At 39.3% G+C, this 23,484-nt stretch overlaps 1 protein-coding gene across 1 annotated transcript; it reads left to right on the top strand.

Annotated features, from left to right (window-relative positions):
* The first annotated feature begins 4,312 nt into the window (after positions 1-4,312).
* On the top strand, positions 4,313-23,428 carry LOC116062825 (macrophage mannose receptor 1). Its single transcript, XM_031317543.1, has 50 exons — positions 4,313-4,495; positions 6,024-6,169; positions 6,253-6,365; positions 6,492-6,631; positions 6,911-7,134; positions 7,239-7,345; positions 7,427-7,545; positions 7,688-7,823; positions 8,484-8,566; positions 8,693-8,812; positions 9,374-9,475; positions 9,570-9,728; positions 9,841-9,923; positions 10,148-10,292; positions 10,865-10,909; positions 11,009-11,176; positions 12,113-12,232; positions 12,340-12,450; positions 12,562-12,594; positions 12,771-12,908; positions 13,037-13,183; positions 13,329-13,463; positions 13,605-13,762; positions 13,869-14,013; positions 14,215-14,269; positions 14,416-14,482; positions 14,595-14,728; positions 14,818-14,861; positions 15,002-15,175; positions 15,433-15,587; positions 15,735-15,848; positions 15,974-16,089; positions 16,525-16,679; positions 16,780-16,985; positions 17,065-17,242; positions 17,351-17,575; positions 18,471-18,640; positions 18,727-18,797; positions 19,248-19,348; positions 19,432-19,551; positions 20,197-20,334; positions 20,423-20,577; positions 20,752-20,851; positions 21,001-21,236; positions 21,697-21,880; positions 21,996-22,244; positions 22,354-22,536; positions 22,719-22,778; positions 22,959-23,104; positions 23,201-23,428. The coding sequence occupies exons 1-50, from the start codon at positions 4,453-4,455 to the stop codon at positions 23,243-23,245; spliced, it is 6,501 nt and encodes a 2,166-aa protein (XP_031173403.1). The 5' UTR covers positions 4,313-4,452; the 3' UTR covers positions 23,246-23,428.
* Positions 23,429-23,484: the final 56 nt, after the last annotated feature.

Here is a 23,484-nt window from a genome sequence, read left to right as displayed (position 1 = left end):
CATTGCATTTTTCTTTCTCAAGTCATAAAATTATACTTTTCTGAAAAGTAGGCATGAGGAGTTTTCCTGATTCTGATGTCTGCTGAGCAATATAACATTTTTGATGTTTTGTAATGTCCTATTAAACCAAGTTAAAAAGTAACAGTTGTAAGCAGAAGTTTGGCAGTATAAACTTTATTGAATGTTAACATGTGGTTGTTATAAACTGTATGTTGGACTTTGTGGTTTCACTGTGTCTAATGTGATGTGCTTCTATAATCAACATGTCATTAAGGTTTTTAAAGATATCTGAAGCTCCAGTTGCCCAAATTGTGTGCTTGCTGATTCAGCAGCATTCATAGTATTGTTATCTGATGCTTTATTTCTTTCTGTGGTCCTCTAACTTCTGCGTACGTTCAGCTACAAAAAACATTAAAATATCAAAATGTTTAGCTCCTTGAGGACCTGATGGCTAATATTCAACTCTTTTCTGCTATTTATAGTTTTGAAAATATTAAGCTTTTTTTCAAAAAATGTTTTACATTGAAGTCAATGGAACAATCTTCAAATCCTCTTCAGGCTTCTTCCTCTTTGAAATGCTACTCCTACAACACATACTTTCACCTACAGATGTCATTCAAACTTTAAACTATTCACAAACACTTCCATTATTAGAAATTGGGTTCACTTCTTTATATCTTTTACAGTTTGTGTGTTATCACTGTTTAAGTTTAGTGTTTTATTCATGACTTTTTATCACTTATTTTGACATAGCTACTATACTATGACTTTTTTTCTGACATTTTTCGACATACTATACTACGACTTTTTCCAAGATGCTATTCTGACTTTTTTGACATACTATACTATGACTATTTTCAAAATACTATACTTTGAATTTTTAATGACTGAATGAATGAATTTTAGGAACACCATACTAATACCGTGTTGGACCCCTTTTCGCCTTAAGAACTGCCTTAATTCTTTGTGGCATTGATTCAACAAGGTGCTGGAAGCATTTTTTTGAAATGTTTGACCATATTGATAGGATAGCATCCCCCACACCACCAGCAGCCTGCCCAGTGGTAATAAGGCATGACTGATCCGTGTTCTCGTTCGGTTTACGCCAAATTATGACTTTACCATCTGAATGTCTCAACAGAAATCGAGACTCATCAGACCAGGCAACATTTTTCCAGTCTTCAACTGTCCAATTTTGGTGAACTCGTGCAAATTGTAGCCTCATTTTCCTATTTTTAGTGGAGATGAGTGGTACCCGGTGGGTTCTTCTGCTGGTGTAGCCCATCCGCCTCAAGGTTGTGCGTGTTGTGGCTTCACAAATTTGGGGTGGCAGTAGCTCTGTCCGTAGGGGGTTGGGTTGGGAACCGGAGGAGAGAAGTCCCCGTACGGACCGAAATACAGAGGTGGACTGTTAGCTGGAGAGGTGCCAGTTCACCTCCTGGGCACTGCCAAGGTGCCCTTGAGCAAGGCACCGAACCCCCCCGAACTGCTCAGGGCGCCTGTTCAGCAGTCGCAGCCCACTCACTCTGACATCTCTCCATTAGTGCATGTAAAAGGACCTGAGCATGTGTGTCTGTGTATTTCAGGCCTGTGTGCAGTGTGTAATAACAACAGTGTAAATTGTAATTTCCCCATTGGGGATCAATAAAGAGTATAAATTAATAAATTAATATAAATTAAATGCTTTGCTGCATACCTTGGTTGTAACAAGTGTTTATTTGAGTTAAAGTTGATCTTCTATCAGCTTGAATCACTCAGCCCATTCTCCTCTGACCTCTAGCATCAACAAGGCATTTTCGCCCACCGGAATGCCGCATACTGGATGTTTTTCCTTTTTCAGATCATTCTTTGTAAACCCTAGAAATGGTTGTGCGTGAAAATCCCAGTAACTGAGCAGATTGTGAAATACTCAGACCAGCCCGTCTGGCACCAACAACCATGCCACGCTCAAAGTTGCTTAGATCACCTTTCTTTCCCATTCTGACATTCAGTTTGGAGTTCAGGAGATTGTCTTGGACCAGGACGGCTCCCCTAAGTGCATTGAAGCAGCTGCCATGTGATTGGTTGATTAGATAATTGTATTAATGAGAAATTTAACAGGTGTTCCTAATAATCCTTTAGGTGAGTGTATATGTACACTATATATGTACTAGACTTTTAAAGATTGTTTTGGGCATTTTAGTCCTTTATTTGATAGGACAGCTTAGACATGAAAGGTGAGAGAGAGGGGCAATGACATGCCACAGGTAAGAATTGAAACGGTGGACGCTGAGGCAAGGACTGAGTCTTTTTACATGGGACGCACACTCTTTTTCTCATATACTTCACTTTTGTGGGCATACTATACTATGACTTTTTTATCACTTTTTTTGACATACTATACTATGACTTTCTTATGACTTTTTTTCAACATGCTATACTATGACTTTTTATTACTTTTTTACGACTTTTTTCGACGTGCTATACTATTACTCTTTTCAACCTCACTTATTTGGTTGCTTGGTTTCCTTGTGGTTAAAACTGTGTTAACAAGCGACAGCAAGTAGGCAAAGCACAAACTGAGCACTGATTCGAACCCCAGTCTGGGCAGGGTCTTTTTGTGTGGTGTTTGCATGTTCTTCCAGACTTTCTTTGACATGACTTTTTTAGACACACTGACTTTCTTATGACTTTTTTTCAACATGCTATACTATGACTTTTTATAACTTTTTTTGAAGTACTAAACTATGACTTTTTTACAACTTTTTTTGACATACTATACTATGACTTTTTATCACTTTTTTCAATATACTATACTATGACTTTTTAAGATTTTTTTGACATACTATACTATGATTTTTTATCACTTTTTTCTATATACTATACCATGACTTTTTATCATTTTTTCGACATACTATACTATGATTTTTCAACACTTTTTTCGACATACTATACTTTGACTGTTTTTCGACATGCTATACTATGAGTTTTTTATCACTTTTTTTGACATACTTTATTATGAATTTTTATGATTTGTTTTTCGACATGCTATACTATGACTTTTTATGATTTTTTTAGACATACTATACTATGATTATTTTTGAACATACTCTGCTATAACTTTTTTCGACATACTATAGTATGACTTCATCACTTTTTCGACATAGTATACTATGACTTTTTTCAACTTACTATGTCTTTTAATTGCTTTTTTTTAGACATACTATACTATGACTTTTTTCGACATACTATACTAGGACTTTTTATGATTTCTTTCAACACACTATACTATGAATTTTCTATGACTTTTTTCGACATTATATTATGACTTTTTATCACTTTTTTCGACATTCTATACTATGACTTTTCAATCACTTTTTCTATGACTTTTTTCTTTTTAAGTTTTTTTTTGGCATTTTTGTCTTTTACTTGGTAGGACAGCTTAGACATGAAATGGGAGAGAGAGGGGAAATGACATGAGGCAAATGGCTGCAGGTTGGAATTGAACCAACGGCCGCTGCAGCAAAAACGTAGCCTCTTCACACTCTACCTGGTGAGTTACTTTTTATGACTTTTTTCGTCATACTATACTATGACTTTTTTTAGACATACTATACAATTACCTTTTCATGACCTTTTTCAACACACTATACTATGACAATTTTCGACATACTATACTGACTTTTTATCACTATTTTTGACATACTATACTATGACTTTTTTTTCAACATTCTATACATTCTATATCAAGAAAAGAATCGTATGATCTATCATTATTATGTACTGTGTGAAATGTCTTATTAGGACCTATTAGCACACAGCTCACAGAATTTCTTCCATTTTCAACAATTATTATTTAGTACAAAGAATAAATAGCACACAGAAAAAGCTTTAAATGATATATGTCTAGCCTTTCTTCTAATTAGGTAAGTACTTTTTTTATGAAGCATATTAATTAAATCGACACAAGGTGTTGTACATTAAAATGCATTCAGCAAGTAGTAACGTGTAACATGTATAAGAAAATAATTTGGTTTTTTACCTCAGAAAATATGCTTATTTTGCATTGTCAAATTTGTGTATTATTGGTAATTGTTGTTCATTGTTGTATGAAATTAGAATGTTTTACCCTTAATATTGTGCATTGTGGAATCAAAATATCCAACTTTGTTGTTTTGTTGTTTTATTTGGGGGCAAACTACCGTAGGTTGTAATGTAGAAAATAAGTCAAGAGGTTAAGTGTTTGTCATCTGTGTTTTACTGCTTTCAGTCTTTGGACCCTGGACGGGTGCTAAAAAGAGGTAAACCAAAGAGAAGATGCTCAGAGGTCTGATAACTGGGAGCTAGAGCACATCACACACACTGCCAGGTTCAGGGGAGTTTGGATAAAAACACAAAAGCTATTGAGATGCGTAGAAACTCTTCTTGAGAGGTGAACACAGAAAAATAATACAAAAGGACAGAAGACAAAGAATGCTTCTGCAGCTGCTCAGTTTTGCTGCTCTTCTTGCTTGCGGTAAGTCTTTTTCATTAGATTTTTAAGGAGGTCGAGGCATAAACTTGAGAGCACTGAACCCCGTTCTTGGAATCCTCAAAATAAAGACACAAGTGTATCAACGAACAAGAACTTAATGAAATATGAATCGAAAGTTGTGTTTTTAATGTGTGCACTGATTAACTACAGCTTTTTGCTGTTCTTTTGAAGAAATTATTAAAAGTGCATGGAGCACATAATGTGCAGATCCAAAATGGAAGAAAGATTGTGTGAACCATAATATTGTCACATGGAAATTTTGTTTTGTCATAAAAGTAACAAAAAGATGGGTAGAAAAAAAGATTGATGTCAATTCCTACAGTGGAAATTGAAAAGGCTCTTTAAATATATAATATCTGAGCAGTATATTTACTTGAGTGGATATCACAGAATAAGCTTTACATAAACCATATTAATAGTCTGTTTATCAGAACAAAGAAATACAAAATGTATCGTTCAGGAGACTTCTAAACCTTTTGTACTTTGGTGTTCAACTTATTTTTAACCAATATTGGTTTGCTACTACTACTTTCTGTCACAAATAGCTAATAAAATCAACTGCTTATCTTAAGAATGTGAAGAAAATGTCTCTACACCGGGTTACTTTCCTGCCAATTTTTGTTTAGAAAACTTTTTGTTTTTGTCTTTAGAAAGAAATGATGGTTTATTCTTAGGAAATAATTTAACTGGCAGAGGATTGTAGTATATTTTGTATTCTGAAATATTTTGTATCAGTGGTCATCCAAGCTACAGAGTGTAATGGTTTAGTCTTTTAGGCACTGATGGCAGGTTTAAGTATCTGATGGTTGACGTTTTTGAAGCCTCTCTCTAGTGGTAATGTAATTGTTTGAGATTGAAAGTCAGTTGGGAGGCAGTTCAACTTTGCGTCAGTGGTGGTTTTCTTGTGGTCTTTCAACCAATTACAGATGTGTGCAAAACATGTGATTCTACAGTCTTGTTGAAGTTGTTAAAGTCAAACATTACCCAAAGATTTGTTTGAGAGTTGACTGACATGGCTGGACTGTGGATCTGTCATGGGACTTTTATGATTGATGGACATTGAAATGATTTACCATCTTTGTGAAATTTCCCATCAACTGGGCAATTTTTTTTTTTTTACTTATCAACTATGAAAAGTAATCACAATACTTTTATTCTACTATTCTTGCTGACTAAAAGATGTTATTCTATCTTGTAATCTGCGTAATTCCATTTCAAGTGGATCAATTCTATATACGTCCATATTTAGAAAAGTATTTCTTTGAAGCAATGTAAAAATGTGATTAACATACCTCTGTGGTTAATATGTATTTAGTTAACCAATAAACTAAAATCTTAGTGTTTCATTAAGAAGCATGGTGGTAGTAGGTGAGTAGGGTGGAGAAGGGTAGTATTTGTGATGTACTGCCTCATTTCTGTTATTTTCTAATCAATGTATTTTTTCATCAATATATCATGTTTTGGTTATATACATGCACAAATAATATGTTTTTTTTTGTTGTGTTTTCAGCCCATTGCCATTGTCAGCAAGGCTGGAGGGAGTATAATAATAAATGTTACTTCTTTTCAACTGATACAAAGTCATGGATGGAGGCCAACGCATATTGTATGGGGCTTAACACCAACCTGATGAGCATTCAGGACATTCATGAAAGGGTGAGGAGGCACACAGAGATTTAAGTTTGATAAATGTGCTCTTATCATTTCACACACTTGGGTTAATTTATTTGTATTTCTAGTTGTGGGTAAGGACACAAATCGGCACGGAGCTCTACTGGATGGGCCTAAATGATGAAATCGCAGAAGGTGTCTGGGAGTGGAGTGATAGGAGTCCTTTTATACCATACATATCGTATGTAATACTGTTACCACTTAAATAGCAAAAGGAGTTACATTTATTAAAGTTGTACATGAATTAAAGTGTGATAACAGTCTTTTTTACTGAAGTTTATCCAAAATAATGTCTCTCTTGTTTCAGAAACTGGATGCAAGGCCAGCCTGATAACTGGGGCGATGAACCCGGGGAAGACTGTGGTCAGGTAGTAGGATCTAGCTTTGGACAGTGGAATGACGAGAACTGCGGTTCTAAGAGGAAATACATCTGCAAGTACATCAACCGTAAGTCCGCCAACTGTAAAACTAAAACTCTTTAAGGCTAAGTTTTTCTCCTCGGTTACATGGGTAACATAAAACACATTTAACTCTAAATGGAATAATAGTTGTTTTCATTTATGATTTCTCTGAACATTTAAATTTATTTTTATTTTTTTTCATGCAAAATTGATCAAATCTCAACATAAAGGAGCTCAGATTAGATACTGTATAGTTCCTTTAGATCATGGGCTGAACGAGGGGGACTTACTACATCTAAAACATATTTTCTTTTCTGCTCTTTAGCAAATCCTAGCCCACAGTGTGACTTAGCCAACGGCTGGACACAGCACGGCTCCAACTGCTACAATTTGAAGGCGGACACCAGAAAGAGTTGGGCAGCAGCGAGACATGACTGCGTGCAGGACGGAGGAGACCTGGTGTCCATTGTCACAGCAGAAGAGGAGCAGTATGTCACAGGATCACTGGACCCATCATGGATTGACCTCTGGATTGGGCTTTCCACACTGGTGAGAGGAGCATACTGTGGCATTAAGAAGCTCACTTGCCTCTTTATTAATATTGGATATGAATATTGATTACATCAATGTTAATATGAGCTTTGATTCTTCAGAAATGCAACAAGATTTCATGTCAAGTTGAAGCAGGAAACAGTCAGTACACCTGGTCTGATGCTCTACCAGTGGACTACACAAACTGGGCGGACGGTGAACCTTCAGGGTAAAATATAAAACTGTTTGCTAGTCATTTAAATTAATATTAACTTGTGCAATCAAGGTTTAAACTCATGCTGTCCAACAGTGATACACAGGCCGGCTCATGTTCTGCGATCATCAAGGATTCATCAAATACATTTGGGAAATGGAGATCCCATGTGTGCAGATATGAACGTCCTTACATGTGTAAACGACCACTGAACAGTAAGATGGATTGTTTTGAAAATACACAAAGATGATATCTTATTATATCTTATTTTCATTATAAAAGTATAACAATGTTATTTAGATTCTTTCCTTTTTACCTCTAACATTTTCCTGCTGTTCCCCTAAAACTCCCCTGCAGCCATCTGCCCTTCTGGCTGGCTGAGCTTCGCTGGCAGTTGTTACTGGATGGTCAGTAATATCAATCTGTTGACCACCTGGCATGATGCCAGCACCAAGTGCTCCGATATGGGGGCCCACCTGCTGATTATAAACAGGTAGGAACACTGTAACTTTTAAAAGAAGAAATAGCACAATCTTCCTCATACAAATCCAAAGTTGAATTCATAAGCAGCCTGCTGCAACACGCATACAGATACTGTATGACCACCACCCTTAACGTTGCTAATGTCACCTAATTTAAAAGACAATACTGAGTCGGTTTGCTGACTTTATGACCACATTATGTTTTTGTAAACAGATAAACATTTCAATGGTTTTATCCCAAAAGGTACAGCTGTATTCATTGATTTTTTGGCAAAAGAACAAGCTGAAAACACAAGTTCAACATAATATTGGCATTATTAAGTTGCTATAGCACATGTTTTAGCAAGCAGAACAATGAGATGAATGTCCAATATTCCCTCTCTTAGCTCTGTTTTTGGTCTCCACCCCTTCCTGAGGGGAATATCTATCTCTATAGCTGCTAAATGCTCAACTATTTTACTACTAGCTAGTAGCTGTGTCTGTTTGCCTTTTAGTGCAGTGTATAGTAGCTCTATCTGAGCTTTTGAACTTAAAACAGTTGACTGCTGTGGGCCAGAAAACCAAAACAATGAGCTAAAAGAGGCTAAAAGACTGAGTAGCTGAGCAGGACTGCAGGAGAACTATAGAAATCTTACCCTGTCTGTCATTTTTGTCCCGTTCCTCATGTGCAGTCAAGAAGAACAGTTCTTCATAAATGGGAACCTTCCAGACTTTCACCAAGTTGACATTCCTGACATCTGGATCGGTTTATCAGGTACTCTGCACACTATGTTTTGATGTTCACTGTGAAACAAAAACAAAAATGTCTTGTTATCTTTACAATTAATGTGATTTGTGAAAATGCTCTTTCCATTCATTTTGCCGTTTGTGATGTTACCAGATAAGGACCAGGACGGGGATTTCAAATGGGTGGATAAAGGAGTGATTACTTTTTCTAACTATGGTCCTGGTTGGCCTAGAAACACTGCAGGCACCTGGGACTGTGGACAAATCTTCACAGGTAGAATCTACCATTTTAACCCCAAACTGACACTTTTGCAGGCAGGTGCGGATCTACCAGGGTGGCATAGGGTGGCAAATGCCACCCTAAAAGAAAGCCTTGCCACCCCTGCTGCCACCCCAGTTGGCAGCAACGAAATAAAAGTTATGGCCAATTTGACAATTTACGAGTGCAAATCTCCAATGTCCGACTGCAGTCAGTCAAAAACAGTTTGCTTCCCCTCATCACCTGTGTCTTACCTTTATGCCTTTCCTGTGATAATGCCTCTCACTTCTATCATACATCTATCTCCTATTAAGTGAGATCACATTGTATGGTCACTTATTCCTAATATGAACTGTTTCACATGAAACCGCAAATACAGTACATTGATTGCATGAGATAAAGTTTGTCTGTATGAGTTTGTAAATGGCAGCCTGTGCCCTTTTGTAGTGTGTACATACTATTTCTCATCAAACTCAAAAATTCCTGCCCCCCTCTCGCCACCCCATAAATATTTTTCTAGATCCGCCCCTGTTGGCAGGCATTGCAAAACCAACATCAGTTCATGTTCTCTTCCAGGAAATTATGAGGGCAAATGGGAAACAACTAGCTGCTTCAAGAGCATGGGTTACATTTGTGAGATGACAGGTGGACAGAACATCAAACCAACTTCAGCTCCTGGTCAGTCAGACTTCATGTTTCCTCCTCACATACTGCCTAGCTAAAGCTGTGTTAATGACTTTTTAATACAAGTTAATATATGTTTTTGCTTCAGATTCTCACTGTGACCCTGGATATTTGTTGTATGAGGACTTCTGCTATCACTTTGAGAGTGAGTCGGTGAAAAACTGGCAGGATGCTGAGACTCACTGTAGCAGAGAGCAGGGTCACCTGGCCAGCTTCCACTCAGAGGAACAACTGAGTTTCCTAATTGGTGAGAAAGCATTCTAGTTCATCTAATCATCATGAAATTATTTATCAAGAAATGATATGTTATATGTATATGTTGTGAATGTAAAAATATTGTTCTTGGATTTTATCTGCAGCTCACATGCCAGGGGAAGCCTGGGTTGGTTTGAATGATATCAATGTTGAAAACCAGTGGGTATACACCGATGGAAGTCCTGCGGTACGTGATGACGCCATGAACGTATTGTTTGATACATATACCTTTAAACTGATATGAGTTTGACACCAATAAATTAAATAATCATCTTGAACAACCCCCATAATCACAAACATTTGGAAATCATGTAAGATCCTGTTCTCTCCTCAATGTTCCACTAATAAAATGCTGCAGTCTGACTGTGAAGCTGCTCATGATGAAGCAACATTTGTTTCTTTGGATATCAGGACCTCCTCCCATGGGCGCCCAACCAGCCAGACAACTGGCAGGACAACGAGGACTGTGCGCACCTCAGAGGGATGGATCACCATGAACCTGGAAAACTCAATGATGATTTCTGCACCTCCACTAAGGAATTTATCTGCAAAAAAGGTTTGATTATACACTACTTAAAGGTCCCATGGCATGACAATTTCACTTTATGAGGTTTTTTAACATTCATAACGTTCCCCTAGCCTGCCTATGGTCCCCCAGTGGCTAGAAATGGCGATAGATGTAAACCAAGCCCTGGGTATCCTGCTCTGCCTTTGAGAAAATGAAAGCTCAGATGGGCCGATCTGGAATCTTCCCCTTATGACATCATAAGGAGGAAGGTTACCTCCCCTTTCTCTGCTTTGCCCACCCAGAGAATTTGGCCCACCCATAAGAAAGAGAGAGACATCATGACTTGAAAACAAGCGAAGCATGGCAGTTGGTCAAGGCCACATCCCCACCCTCCACCTTGCCCCCCCCTCTCCTCCTCAATAGCATTTAAAGCTACAGACACAGAAATGGCACATCCTAAAGAAAAGCTCATAGTCAGATACAGCATTAGGGGACCACTAAGGCCTATATAAAAGCATCCAAAAAGCAGCATGTCATAGGACCTTTAATTATCATATGCCTCTTGTGTTGTATTCATACTGTTGTATTTTGTAGTGATTCTTTGCCTTGTCTCTCCATAGCCAAGGGACAAGGACCTCCTCCCCAGCCCCCAACATCTGGACCAGGTTAACTTGATACTACACTGATCATTACACTTTAAGCATGCTCTGAGTCCGATAATATGTGTGTTTATATGGATATATGGACTGTTGTGTTTGTTACAGGATGGAATGAGAAATGTGGTTCTTGGATGGCTGACCCTTTTAATGACCACTGCTACCAGTTTAACTACCTGTCCATGAGGAAGTGGGCAGAAGCTCGGGCCGACTGTGTCAACCAGGGAGGAGACCTCGTCAGTATCACCGATCCCTTCGAACAGGCCTTCATCCAAGGTATGCCTTTACCTTTACATTACATCTTTACTCTTTGCTCATGTTCTTCATTGAGAGTTCACATGAGTATATCAACAGGTACTGTATATGCATAACAGTTTACTTGAATATACCACATAAGCTTTTTGAAGGACTACATTAAATCATGTCTTTGTCCCAATTATGTCTGGAATTGAAATATCATAAGAAATAAGTTCTTTAATATTTCATGAATAAAGTTGTATGTGAAGTGGTTCTTGTCAGGCAGTGTCGCCTTGTTTTTACTTTCAATAACGTGTATTAAAAAAAAGAATAAAGATGGAATATTCAGATATTTTCTAATACTACGATTTCTATTCAATTTAATTCCACAGTGACTCTAATAATCTGTCATACTCTAACTACCTAAAGTGTAATATATATATTGTAATATACTACCAATAAACAAATTTAAACTTTATTTAATTTTCATTTTGTGGTTGCTTTAAAGCCACTGTGTGACTATAGCATCTTTAAGACTATTCTGATGGCTTTTGTTTGTAGAAAAAGTGAGACAATTCTGGTGAAAATTGCTCTAGTCTGTAGTCTGTATGTGTTGCTTTCCTGTGTGGGAGAGTGTAGTGGTGTATATTTGTATATGCGACAGTGTTTATTTTAAATACTACCACCAGGGAGCAACAACAGGCATTTGTCAATTTCTGCACATAGTGCTTTTACAGAGGAACTTAACACCGGCCAAAAATCTTTTTCCACTGACCTCCAGTGGTTTAACTTCTTACTTTGCTGCAGTGATCTACAACTTGACTCCAGGACACAGTGACATCACTGTTGGTTGTGGTAGCAGGTTCAACAAAACATACTTCTAAAACTTTCTTCCAGACAAAACTTTCTCTGGTAGAAAGAAACTTTTCTGGAAATATTATTAAGCTTGCCCTAACTTGTATTGTGATGCTTCAGGTGTGATCCAGCTGAGTCCCACAGGGATCTCTCTATGGATGGGTGGTCATGACTCCGTCACCGAAGGCGGTTGGGAGTGGTCAGATGGTTCTCCTTTCCGATACATCCGCTGGAGTACAGGTTAATTTAAAGCCAAATATACTCTGCACAATTTCTATGAGCATATAAGAATAATTCTTTTGCAGAAGAATTACAACTGAATTCCCATTTTTCATGTTTCTTCACAGGTAACCCAGACGACTATTACGGTGAAGACTGCCTGTCTATTCTAATTAACAACGGCTACTGGAACGACGACAACTGTGAGTCCAAAAGAGGATACATCTGCAAGCGGAAAGGTAAGATATGTTGCTTTAATTTTTGCTGTTCACACTTGCAAACAGAAGACATTATTTAACCCTAACCCATTTATTTAGAGTGTTGACTGTAACACTATTCTCATGTTTCAGGAAAGACACCTGAGCCTCCTCCACCTCATGATGGTAACAATTCCTCACTATCTGGCATGGCTTCTGCACAGTGACTTCTTAAAACAAAAGAAAACGTCATGATCAGTTATACAGTATTTGCACATCAACTATATAACTACAAATGACATGAAACAGCGATGAATTTGTCATCAAGTAAATACTTGAAGTGTGAATCCTTCCTGCTGCAGGTTTCATGACGGCACTGGTGTGCCAGGACTCCTCTGCTGTCCTTCACTGTCCACATGAAAGTGTAATTAACATCCAATCGGCTTTCTACGGACGAAAGAGTGATGACATCTGTCCACACCTGGATGGTTCAGGGGGAGGTGCTGCACAGTACTCACTATGTCAATGTCTATTGTTGCCTTTTGACAGGAAATCGTAAGCTGTAAAACACATATTAATGGGTAAATATTGATCTATGTTTAACCTAAATATAATCACTGTTCTGTAGGAAGCTGCACAGTGGAAGGTGTCCTTCCTCACATTAGAAAGCAATGTGACAACCATCCTTACTGCTTTGCATACGCCCATGTGGAGGTGGACCCCTGTCCCACAGTTTCCAAATACCTTGAGATCATCTACAGCTGTGAACAAAAAGGTGGGCTCTTCTTTTTGTTTTTTGATTCATTTTAGCAGTTTAAAATCCAACCCCCATGTCTCCTGAAGTATCACAAAATACCCCAGAATATTTTACAATCACAGCTTAAAGCTAATGTTTTGATTTGTGATTTGGCTGCTCACAGTGTGTCTGCAAGGCCTGGGTGTCGAGGACAGGAACATCACGGACTCCCAGCTCTCAGCTTCGTCCTCCACTGGTCTCTTCACTCCCAATAAAGCTCGTTTGAATGGAAATTCCTGCTGGATGCCTTCAGGAAGCCGTATGTACCAACCCAGCTGTCACACATACAAATAACATCTTAATCAATTGTCTAAGGGGAAGACAGGGTTTGATCTTTATTTGATGTTGAATCGGTATCCTCACATTAATCTCATTCTATATATAACGTCCCATCTTCCAGCAACTTCAAGCTGGATCCAGGTAAACCTGGGCCAGACCAGAAAAGTAACAGGAATAGTAATCCAGGGTTGTCCTCAAAATGACCACTGGCTCACCAAATTTAAGATCCAGCACAGTATGGACGGAACAAGCTGGACTGACTACACTGCTGACGGCCAGGTGAGTAAGCAGAGACAGCCACCTGCTGAACTTAAACTTTCCTGGTTCAAAACCAAACCGTGAAGACGGAGAACAGTTTGTTATTCTGGATTTTCTTGATTTCCAGTTTTTCCCAGGCTCAATAGACAGAAACAGTCCTGAAACTCAGCTACTGGGTACACCTGTGTCAGCCCAGTATGTCCGCATCCTCCCACTGGAGTTCAGCGGTCAGGCAGGCCTTCGCTTCGACGTTTTAGGGTGCACACCAGACTGTAAGAAAAACACTTCAAAGTCAAAGTAAACGTCATTATCCAGCAATGGGAAATTCATGTGGTCTTACACATGTATAGTGCTACATAAACCTATATATTAAAAAATAAATACTATACTTATTATTGTTGTTAGAATTTGCTGTGATAGTGTCGTCACAAATAAACACCGATGGTCAATAATGAAAAATTGTGGTTCAACAGATGCAATCGCATGCGCCAATGTGCCCAACTTCAACTTTGCCAATGATAAAATGACGTAAGTGAAACCTGAAATAACATTTTTACACATATAGTGATGTACTTCATATTATATGTAGCCTTTGTATTCTGTTCTGTGTGATATTTTGTGATATTTCCGTTCATCATACACACTGAAGCAACAGATTATCATGTGTCTTTCAGTGTCCATTGTCCAGCTAGCTGTGCCAATGCTTATTACAGAGTGTACGGCACTACAGTATATCGTGGGGTATGTGAGTGTATTGTCTAATCTGTATCACAACTTCAGTACAGTATTGAGGAAAGATTTTTTTTAAATATATAAATATATATTTCTCTCTCTGCTCTGTCTCCTCTAACAGGACTCAAACATCTGTGCTGCAGCTATCCATGCTGGAGTAATATTAAATGACATCGGAGGAGACTGTACTTTGTTGAAAGCTGCAGGACAGAACTTCTATGCCGGCTCCACCAGGAATGGCATCACCTCAAGACAGTAAGTAAGCAGCAGAGTTTCAAACTAAATCCCTTTTTCATGCAACAGTACTGGGAGGCTAATTTAGTAACGCATTTATTTTTCTACAGATTTGATGGAAACTATGCTGTGTCGTACACTTTTGCAGATGGTGGTGAGTTGAGATGCATTTACTAAATTAATCTCTTTCCTCTGAGCAGACAATTCTTTTTTTTTGTGTGTGTGTGTGTGTGTGTGTGTGTGTGTATTTTTTAGTTCACGATGATTACACTGATTCTGAATTCTATCCTACAGAGCTGAGGTGTTCAGGGCCTGACTGGTACGAGTTTGGAGACTTCTGCTACAAACCTTTTGAAGACAAAAAAACATGGCATGGTGCCCAGCACACCTGCAGGGCTATCGGTGCTCAACTCGTATCCATCCTCTCGATGAAGGAGCAGAGCTGGCTGGAAAGCTACTTGTACATGGGTATGGAGCTGGAAAAATAGGAGATTAAAGCTGGTTTAATTAGAAAAAAAGTAGAAAGGAGGTTGAAGGAAAAGGTAACACCTAAAATGAACTTGTATTCTCGCCCACATAAAGCATTTAGGGGTAGTGATTAAATTTGGACTCTGCCAGTTGGTGGCTTTTGGTAGGCTGCTGAGATAGAGAAAAGAAAAAGAAAGCACATTACAAATATCTAATTGAATTTATTCCGAGGTTGTTGTTGTTGTTTTTTTTTACAGCCACCAGTGACGTGTGGACTGGTCTGAATGACCTGGTTGTGACTGGTATGTTCACCTGGTCTGATGATCACATGGTAACCTTCACTTACTGGGCTCCAGGGGAACCCAACAACCACGATGGGTTCAGTGAAGACTGTGTTGAGATGTTGCACCAGGTGAGAAGGATTGAAATAACAGTCTCATATACATTTTATACTACAGATTCAAAGCCAAAATCTGACCAAAGTGTATCTTTATTCTTTTTTATTTCTTTTTTTTGCAGTGAATTGTGGTCATTTTGATGTTAATTTACTCTTTTCCAGACTGGACGATGGAACGACGTGTCCTGTACAGAACTCAATACCTACATATGTAAAATGCCCAAAGCACATTACCCAGTGCCCTCTGTAAAACCCACTGTCTACGGGTGTCCTCAGGTAGGACAAACTCTACCCATACATTTTATTTTTCAAATTTTTCTGTTCTCTATCCAAGCTTAGACCTGAGTAATGATACTATAAAAACGGTTCATGTTAACGAGATACGTCTTGATATGTGCCAGGGCTGGGATGCATACGGCTACTCCTGCTACTGGATGGAGGAGACCACCAGGAGCTGGTCAGAGGCTAAGGATTTCTGTAAAGAGCAGGACGGCTTCTTACTGCACATTGGAGATATGTGAGTGACAACCTATCCCCATTCCTATTGTCCACTTTTTTGATGAATGAAGTCAGTTTTTTTATTTATTCAGAATGTTTGAACATGGCAGCACATGTTGTTACATTCTTGCCTAAATGGTTTCTCCCTTTCTCAGACTTCTTTATGTTCCACTGTTCTGGACAGCAATAGTGTAACACATTATTTGCAGGGGCACAGTTGTATTAATTGTTCCCTTCCCATCATTTAAGGATGCGTGCGATGTGGAGTGTGTGGGAATTAAATGTTATTGTGATGTTTCCCTTTAGAATTTCTCTTTATCACATTTCTGATCTGTAACTTGTTAAAAGATAGGATAAATTAATAACGGTGGCAGATTTAGCATCTTAAAGATCCGGTCATGATAAAGGAAAAACCTGATAGTTTTTAATTTAATCTATTTGTCTTTTACTGCAGTTATGAGCAGGCACATTTTACAGTGGCACTATCAGGAAAGACGGGTATGTGGTGGATCGGCCTGCGTGCTAAAGGAGAGGCAGGTGGAGGGGTCGACTACATCTGGGACAACGGCTTACCTCTCACCTTCACTCACTGGGACAGAGATCAGCCAGGTACAGCACTGACTAAACACTAACCCTAATATCAGCTGGACAGGATGAGACATGTATGATACAGTACAGACACATTGGAAAATGTCCTTTCTGTCTCTAGATAACGGGGATGGGACTTGTGTGGCTATGACAACGGGTCAGATTGGTGGTTTCTGGGATGACCAGCAGTGCTCAGAGAAACACGCCTTTGTCTGTGAGAAACCGAGGCCTGACATCACCCCACCCACTAAGCCCCCGACTCCTCCTCCTGCACAGGGCTGTGCTGATAGCTGGACGGCTCTGCCTCACTTCAGAAACTGTTATAAGGTATTTAAGGAAGTGAATTAAACACGATGGGGGTCCAGCGCATTGGGTCAGCGCTGAATTAATGGCTAATCTATTGCAGCTCTTCCACAATGTGGACTGGTCCAAGAAGAAGAGCTGGGGGGCAGCACATGAGGACTGTGTCGCCAGAGGAGCTAACCTGGTCAGCATCCACAGTCAGGAGGAGGAAGAGTTCCTGTCTCTGTACAGCAAAGGCAGCAGCAAGTGGATAGGCCTCAAGCACAACCCAACAGAAGGAGGTGAGTATAATGTGTGTTTCATACACACATGTCCCTGGTGGATGGTAATTGGGATACAAATAAATAATACACACAAAAAAAACCCTCATGACTATTCCCATCATGTAGGTTATTCTTGGAGCGATGGCACACCTCTCTCTCACACCAACTGGGGCAGCGGGGAGCCCAACAACCACGAGGGCCGCGAGGAGTGTGTAGAGATGGTGAGCAGCAGCAACGGGACCTACTCCTGGTGGAATGATCTCAACTGTGACGCTCACCAGGACTGGATATGCATGATTACTAAAGGAAAGAACCCCATCCTGCCCCCAGTACCCCCACCTCCACTCCCAGGTAAACCGCTCCCACAATGCCCTTGTCCTACCTGCATGAACAAGTTTTTGTTCAGGTGTCAAAGCAATTATGAATGTTCATTTAGAGCTGAGGTAGCAGTGAGCAACTTTTACAAAGCTTAGATTTTAAGTGTGAAACTTTACCTTCGATACAGCATGTTTGGCAATATTTATCTGGGCAAAAATGTGTTTCATTCCAATTAAATAAAGGCTGGTTAATTAATATTGTATGGCAAAATTAAATACGAAAAATACACTACAGGTAAAACAGCAGCAGAGGTGGAAAGAGTAGAATTACGGTATGTTTGCTACTCAAATAGTGGCACTGTTACTTTATTGTAATGTCTTTCTTCAGTAAAACATTATTGGATATCAAGATTTCAAGCTAAAATAATAAAAAAAAACAGTGAACAAAATAACACAGTCAATGTCAAAGGCCATTTACAGGCAATTACAGCCAACTGTAAATTAATTAGCTACTCCTACTCGTTTGATACAAAGTGCACTTCATTTACCCTCCTATATTTGAGTGTCCCACTTCTGAGTGCCACATTTATGCACAATGTAGTAAAATTCCCCACAATGGAACAAAAAAAGTATCTGCGAACAATCCCACAAAGCATTTCTTCTTTTATAGATGCAAAAATTACAGCCGTGCGACACTACACCTCTCAGTAATTATGCAAAATGATGATGATTTATAAGTGTCAGAAATTTTAATGTATTGCTCACTATATAATAAATTACTGAGTTTCTGATATATAAATATGGGATTAGTAAATGTAGCCTGATGGACCCGACATACCTCATATATATTTTTGTGGTAGGCTTTTTGTAAGTGTAATGGAGTAAAATAACGAGCAGATCATATTCATGTTTGTTTCCTCAACCCTCAGCTCCTGATTGTGGTACTAACCTTGGCTGGAGGAAGAACAACAACATCTGCTACTACTACAACGACACCGACATTGTGGACTTCCACACGGCTATGAGACGCTGTCACCAGGAGAAGGCCTTACTCGTCTCCATCCTAAACAAAGACGAACAGGGATATGTTAACAGCATGGTACGCCTCTTTTTCTTTAGAAGATAATACTGTAATATGTTATATGTTTGTAAATATGTTTGTGTCATGTTGTACTGCTCTTCCAGGTGGGGACAGGCCAGGTGGCTGCAGCTTGGATTGGAATGAGGATGTTTGGCATTGCTGGTGGAGAATACATGTAGGTGCATTTCTATGTGTTGGTGTTGAGGTGAATTTAAAGGGAGAACCTCCCTAGAATTTGCATGTTATTTTCATAATCTTGTACTGCTCAGTTTTTTTTTCAGTAGTTTATAATCTGAGCAGCAGACTGTGGTGAGGATGGCATTACAGCCAAATAAGTGCCAAGACATTATAACAGCACTCACATTAAATTAAGTGAAATATAAAGACATGTTTCGATTTAAAGCAACACAAGTCCCTAATTCAATATCAATAGAAAAACTCCAGAATGCGTCAGGCTGATGGCTTCATCAATTCGAGCCTTGGTGCTGTGAGGTCTGTACAGCAGTTGATATTCCTGTCCAAATCACTGCAACAGCACTATGTAAATACTGTTCCAGGGAGGTATTTCTCTTTATAATGTGCACATAAAAGGTCAATGCCAAGTTTCTCTGTTTTATCTGCACAGGTGGGTGGACTTCTCCCCTGTGACGTACACTCACTGGGGTCCAGGTGAGCCCAACAACGCCAACGGGGAGGAACAGTGTGTTCAGATGAACAGACATCAAGGTATTGAAATTAATTATTGTGCTGAACGATTTGCTGAACAGACTCCTGTTGGTGATATTTACAATGAACTCTGGCTTGTTAAGGTGGATGGAACGATGCCAACTGTGGTCGGGCTGGAGCAGGTTATGTCTGTAAGAAGTTCCCCGGAGATATTCACACCCCTCCTCCACCCACACAGCCCTGGGAGGGCAACTGCCCGGCAGGTAACACATACTTTTTAAATATAAACCTACTAAATTCTTTGTGTTATTTGAAAAAAATGCAGGTTATATGTATGTCATATTTTAGAGCACAGTTTCTCAAAGTGAAGCACTTAGTCATGATACTTTTTTTATTTGACATACTTCACTATGAATTTCTATGGCGTTTTAATGACATACTATATTATGATATACTTTTTTATTTTTTTGCATCAATGTTGTTAAGTACCTTTATTTATCAGGTATTTCATTCAATGGATTATCCAAAAACGACCTGTGTGGTTATTTTACTTGTAAACTGTATTTCAACCACTATTTCAGAACATGTAGCCTACTATTTATCAATATGAAATTAGATAAATTATTATGTAACATTTTATCTATATTGCCTCCGAAAGTATTCTGAAGACATTTCCCGATATCAAGATGTGAGCAAGACACATTAAAATGGGCTTTGATGTTTGCAGCTGCCTGCCCCGCCTTATCCATTGCTTACTACACATCATGTAATATCATTATTGCATTAAAAGTAGTTTATTGTACATACACAAATACATGCGTTTACCATCAAGCTGTGATTATACAACCAATAACCATCAATGAAATATGATTCCTACAATGTAACCTAGTTACCTTCCTTTCCTCCAGGTTGGATGCGTTTCAAGGATAAATGCTTCATGTTCAAAGGGAAGAAAAATGACATTAAAGCCAACTGGTCTTATGCTCGGAACTGGTGCAAAGACCAAGGAGGAGAGCTGGCAGTTATTGATGACCAGTATGAGAATGGTAAGCTAGATCTATGAGAAGTAAACACTCCAGTGGCTCCAGGTCAAAGAGACTGCTCTCTAAATTGTCATCCTCTGCTCTCCTCCAGACTTTGTTTCTAGTTACCTGAGGGACCTGAAGGGTCCCACGTGGATCGGCCTGTCAGATCTCTTGTTAGAGAATCAGTACGCCTGGAGTGACGGGGTCAGCCCTGTGCTGTACACCAACTGGAACGACAAGGAGCCTAACAATGCAGGAGGAACGGTGAGAATACTTTCCTTACACTACAGTTATTTATGATAATTGGAGCAAAGCAGGTGGGGAATAGTATAAATCTTGTACTCACAAAAGACAGACAGGACTAACACCTACACACATGCTTAAAAAAGCTCACTTATATAGTTAGATATCTTGAAGCTTCCTTGTCCTTCTCAACAGGAACACTGTGTGGCGATGGCTCACAGTCACCTGGTGAGCGGCAAGTGGAACGATGACGCCTGTCATAAGGATCATAGCTTTGTCTGCTACAGGAAGAAATGTCAGTAAACACTCCAGTTGTTATTCTTTCTGCTCAAATAACATGAATTTCCTTTTAGTAAGAAAAACAGAAAACATCCCAAACATTTAGCAGCTAAATCCCTGTTCAGACCTTACTGAAAGACATTTCTCCATCTGCTTCCACATCAGCGAGCAGCATCAATCCTCCACCCCCAACCAAGAGCCCCTGCCCAGCTGGCTACATCTCCTGGTACCAGAACTGCTACAAGCTGGTGGAGGAGCCGGCGACCTGGGACACGGCTCAGACATCCTGTGAGCAGCAGGGAGGCAACCTGGCCAGCATCGACATGAGCTACGACCAGGCCTTCGTCGCTGGAGTGGTCCTGCAGGGCAGAGCTGACGCCTGGATCGGACTCAGACGCAAGGTGCTGTCATAGAGGGAACACACAAAAGTTAACCTAAACTAAAATTTAATTAAAAAGACATTCAAGCCCTGAAAACTTGGTTTCCAATCCAAACTACTTATATATAAATAAGCAAAAAGCAGAGTTAAAAGCATCCTTAAGTTTTCTTATTATTTAAGTTTAACACTCAAAAGCTCAGCTAGTGTCAGGTCAGACTAAACAACCCACTAACTTACCAGTAAATGAATCAATACAACAATATAAAAATAGTCCACTAAAAGTAAAAGTCCTGCATTCAAAATCCTACTTAATAAAAGTACATTAGTATAATCAGCCAATAATACAGTTTGGCATTGACGTTATTGAAATAAAAGCATATGAAAAGTTTAGAGAGGAACTGTTTCTTTGGTGAAACTGCAGTTGGGAAAATATCTGTAAACTTTAACCAATAAACCCAAGCTTATATTTTCTTGTAATGTAGGATGATGGCTCCTACACGTGGACAGATGGCTGGCCAGTTTTTTTCACTCAGTGGGGACCAGGAGAACCCAGTAACATTAAGGATGAGGGCTGCGTGAGTATGCACGCTTCACGCGCGTTCCACGGGACCTGGAATGACACCAAGTGTGACAAAGCTAAACCCTACATCTGCAAGATCTCCTCAGGTATTTAACAGAACTGACGTTTTCTTTTTCTTCCTGTTCTCTAATCTGTCTTTTACACATAAAAAGATTAATTTATCCTTGAAGCGTTGATGATGTAACTTATATCATCCCTCAGAGAAACCGCCGCCGACTCCTGCCCCTGGTGACGGGAAGTGTCAGACATTCTGGATACCCTACGGCCGCTACTGTTACTATGTGCACAACGGTAAGCAGGGTTTCTCTTGGCCAGACTCCCATCACTACTGCCAGTCGGCCAAGGCAAATCTGGTGTCCATCCACAGCAGAGCAGAGGTGGAGTTCCTCAGGAACCTCAACTACACCAAATATCACAACATCTGGATCGGCCTCACCAGGGACCGCAACTGTGAGTGTAGAAATTAACTTGGACTTTGATGACTTGGACCTGATCTTTACATTACACGGATATATGTACACTAACCTTTTTTGATGCTGCACCTTGTATGATTTTCTAGTTGGCTGGGGCTGGACAGATCTGACGTCTCTGGGCTTCCTCAACTGGGCTCAGGGTGAGCCCAATGCAGCCTTTCACCCTGGGGAGGTGGGCGAGGAGAACTGCGTGGAGATGTACCAGGATGGACGCTGGAATGACAACAACTGCCTGCAGAAGAGAGGCTTTGCCTGCCGCCACCGCCAGTGTAAGGATATTTTTTTTAAATTGTTTGACATTTGGATAAAATACAGAGAACTACAGGCCCTTTTCTGCAGCCTTCATTTTGGTTCTCAAAGCTCTCAGGAGAAAAAAAAGTAAGAAAAGTTTCTAACTGTGATATAATAAACAGCAGATTAACAGCTTCTTTGTGTGAAACCCTATTTTCAGATTACACAACAGATGATGGCGGTAATCCAATTTTCCCCACTGATGATCCAAACGTCAACAGTAAGTAGGACAAAGTGCCAAAGACAATTTCCTTAAGTCATTTTTTTTTTACCTTCTACTTTTCTTTCCCAGTTTAATCAGTTGTAATTAACTAATGACATATTCGAATGTTCTTTAAAAACTGTTAAAATTAAAAATATATTTTCAACCTGCTGACATATCTGCTATATGTTTGTACAGATGGAGGGGTGATAGCCGGCGCCATCATTGCAGCCATTGTGGTTTGCAGCTTGATAGCTGGATTGCTGTACTATGTTTTCAGTGTCCGAGGCTATAAACTGAGCGGTTTGAGCCTGCCAACGAAAACAACCACTCCTGTTGATGTGGTAAGTTATTGATTAGCCTGTAATGGTAGAGTGTGAACACGTGATTACGTTTTTATGGGAGTATAAATGCTAAACTGTGTCATTCTTCTGTTGCAGCCTGCTTTCACCAACCCCAACTTTTCAGGAGAATCAGACACATAGACCATCATTTAAGTTTTGTACAGTACATTGAATTTTTTTCAAATCAGTGATAGCGTAATTTTTAAGTCTCCAGAGTGCTATAAGATTGAACTCTATTGTATATATTGTAATACACTAATAAAAAACTAAAACTTTGTTTTAAAGTGTCGCACTTACATTTTTGGGGTGCAACAGTTGTAATTCTTGTTTCCTTAATAAAACGAGTAAACAACAATAAATTAAGAGTTAACAACAATACA

Source organism: Sander lucioperca, chromosome 14 (assembly GCF_008315115.2).
Source record: "Sander lucioperca isolate FBNREF2018 chromosome 14, SLUC_FBN_1.2, whole genome shotgun sequence".
NCBI lineage: Eukaryota > Metazoa > Chordata > Actinopteri > Perciformes > Percidae > Sander > Sander lucioperca.
This window is presented reverse-complemented; position numbering and strand designations above follow the sequence as displayed.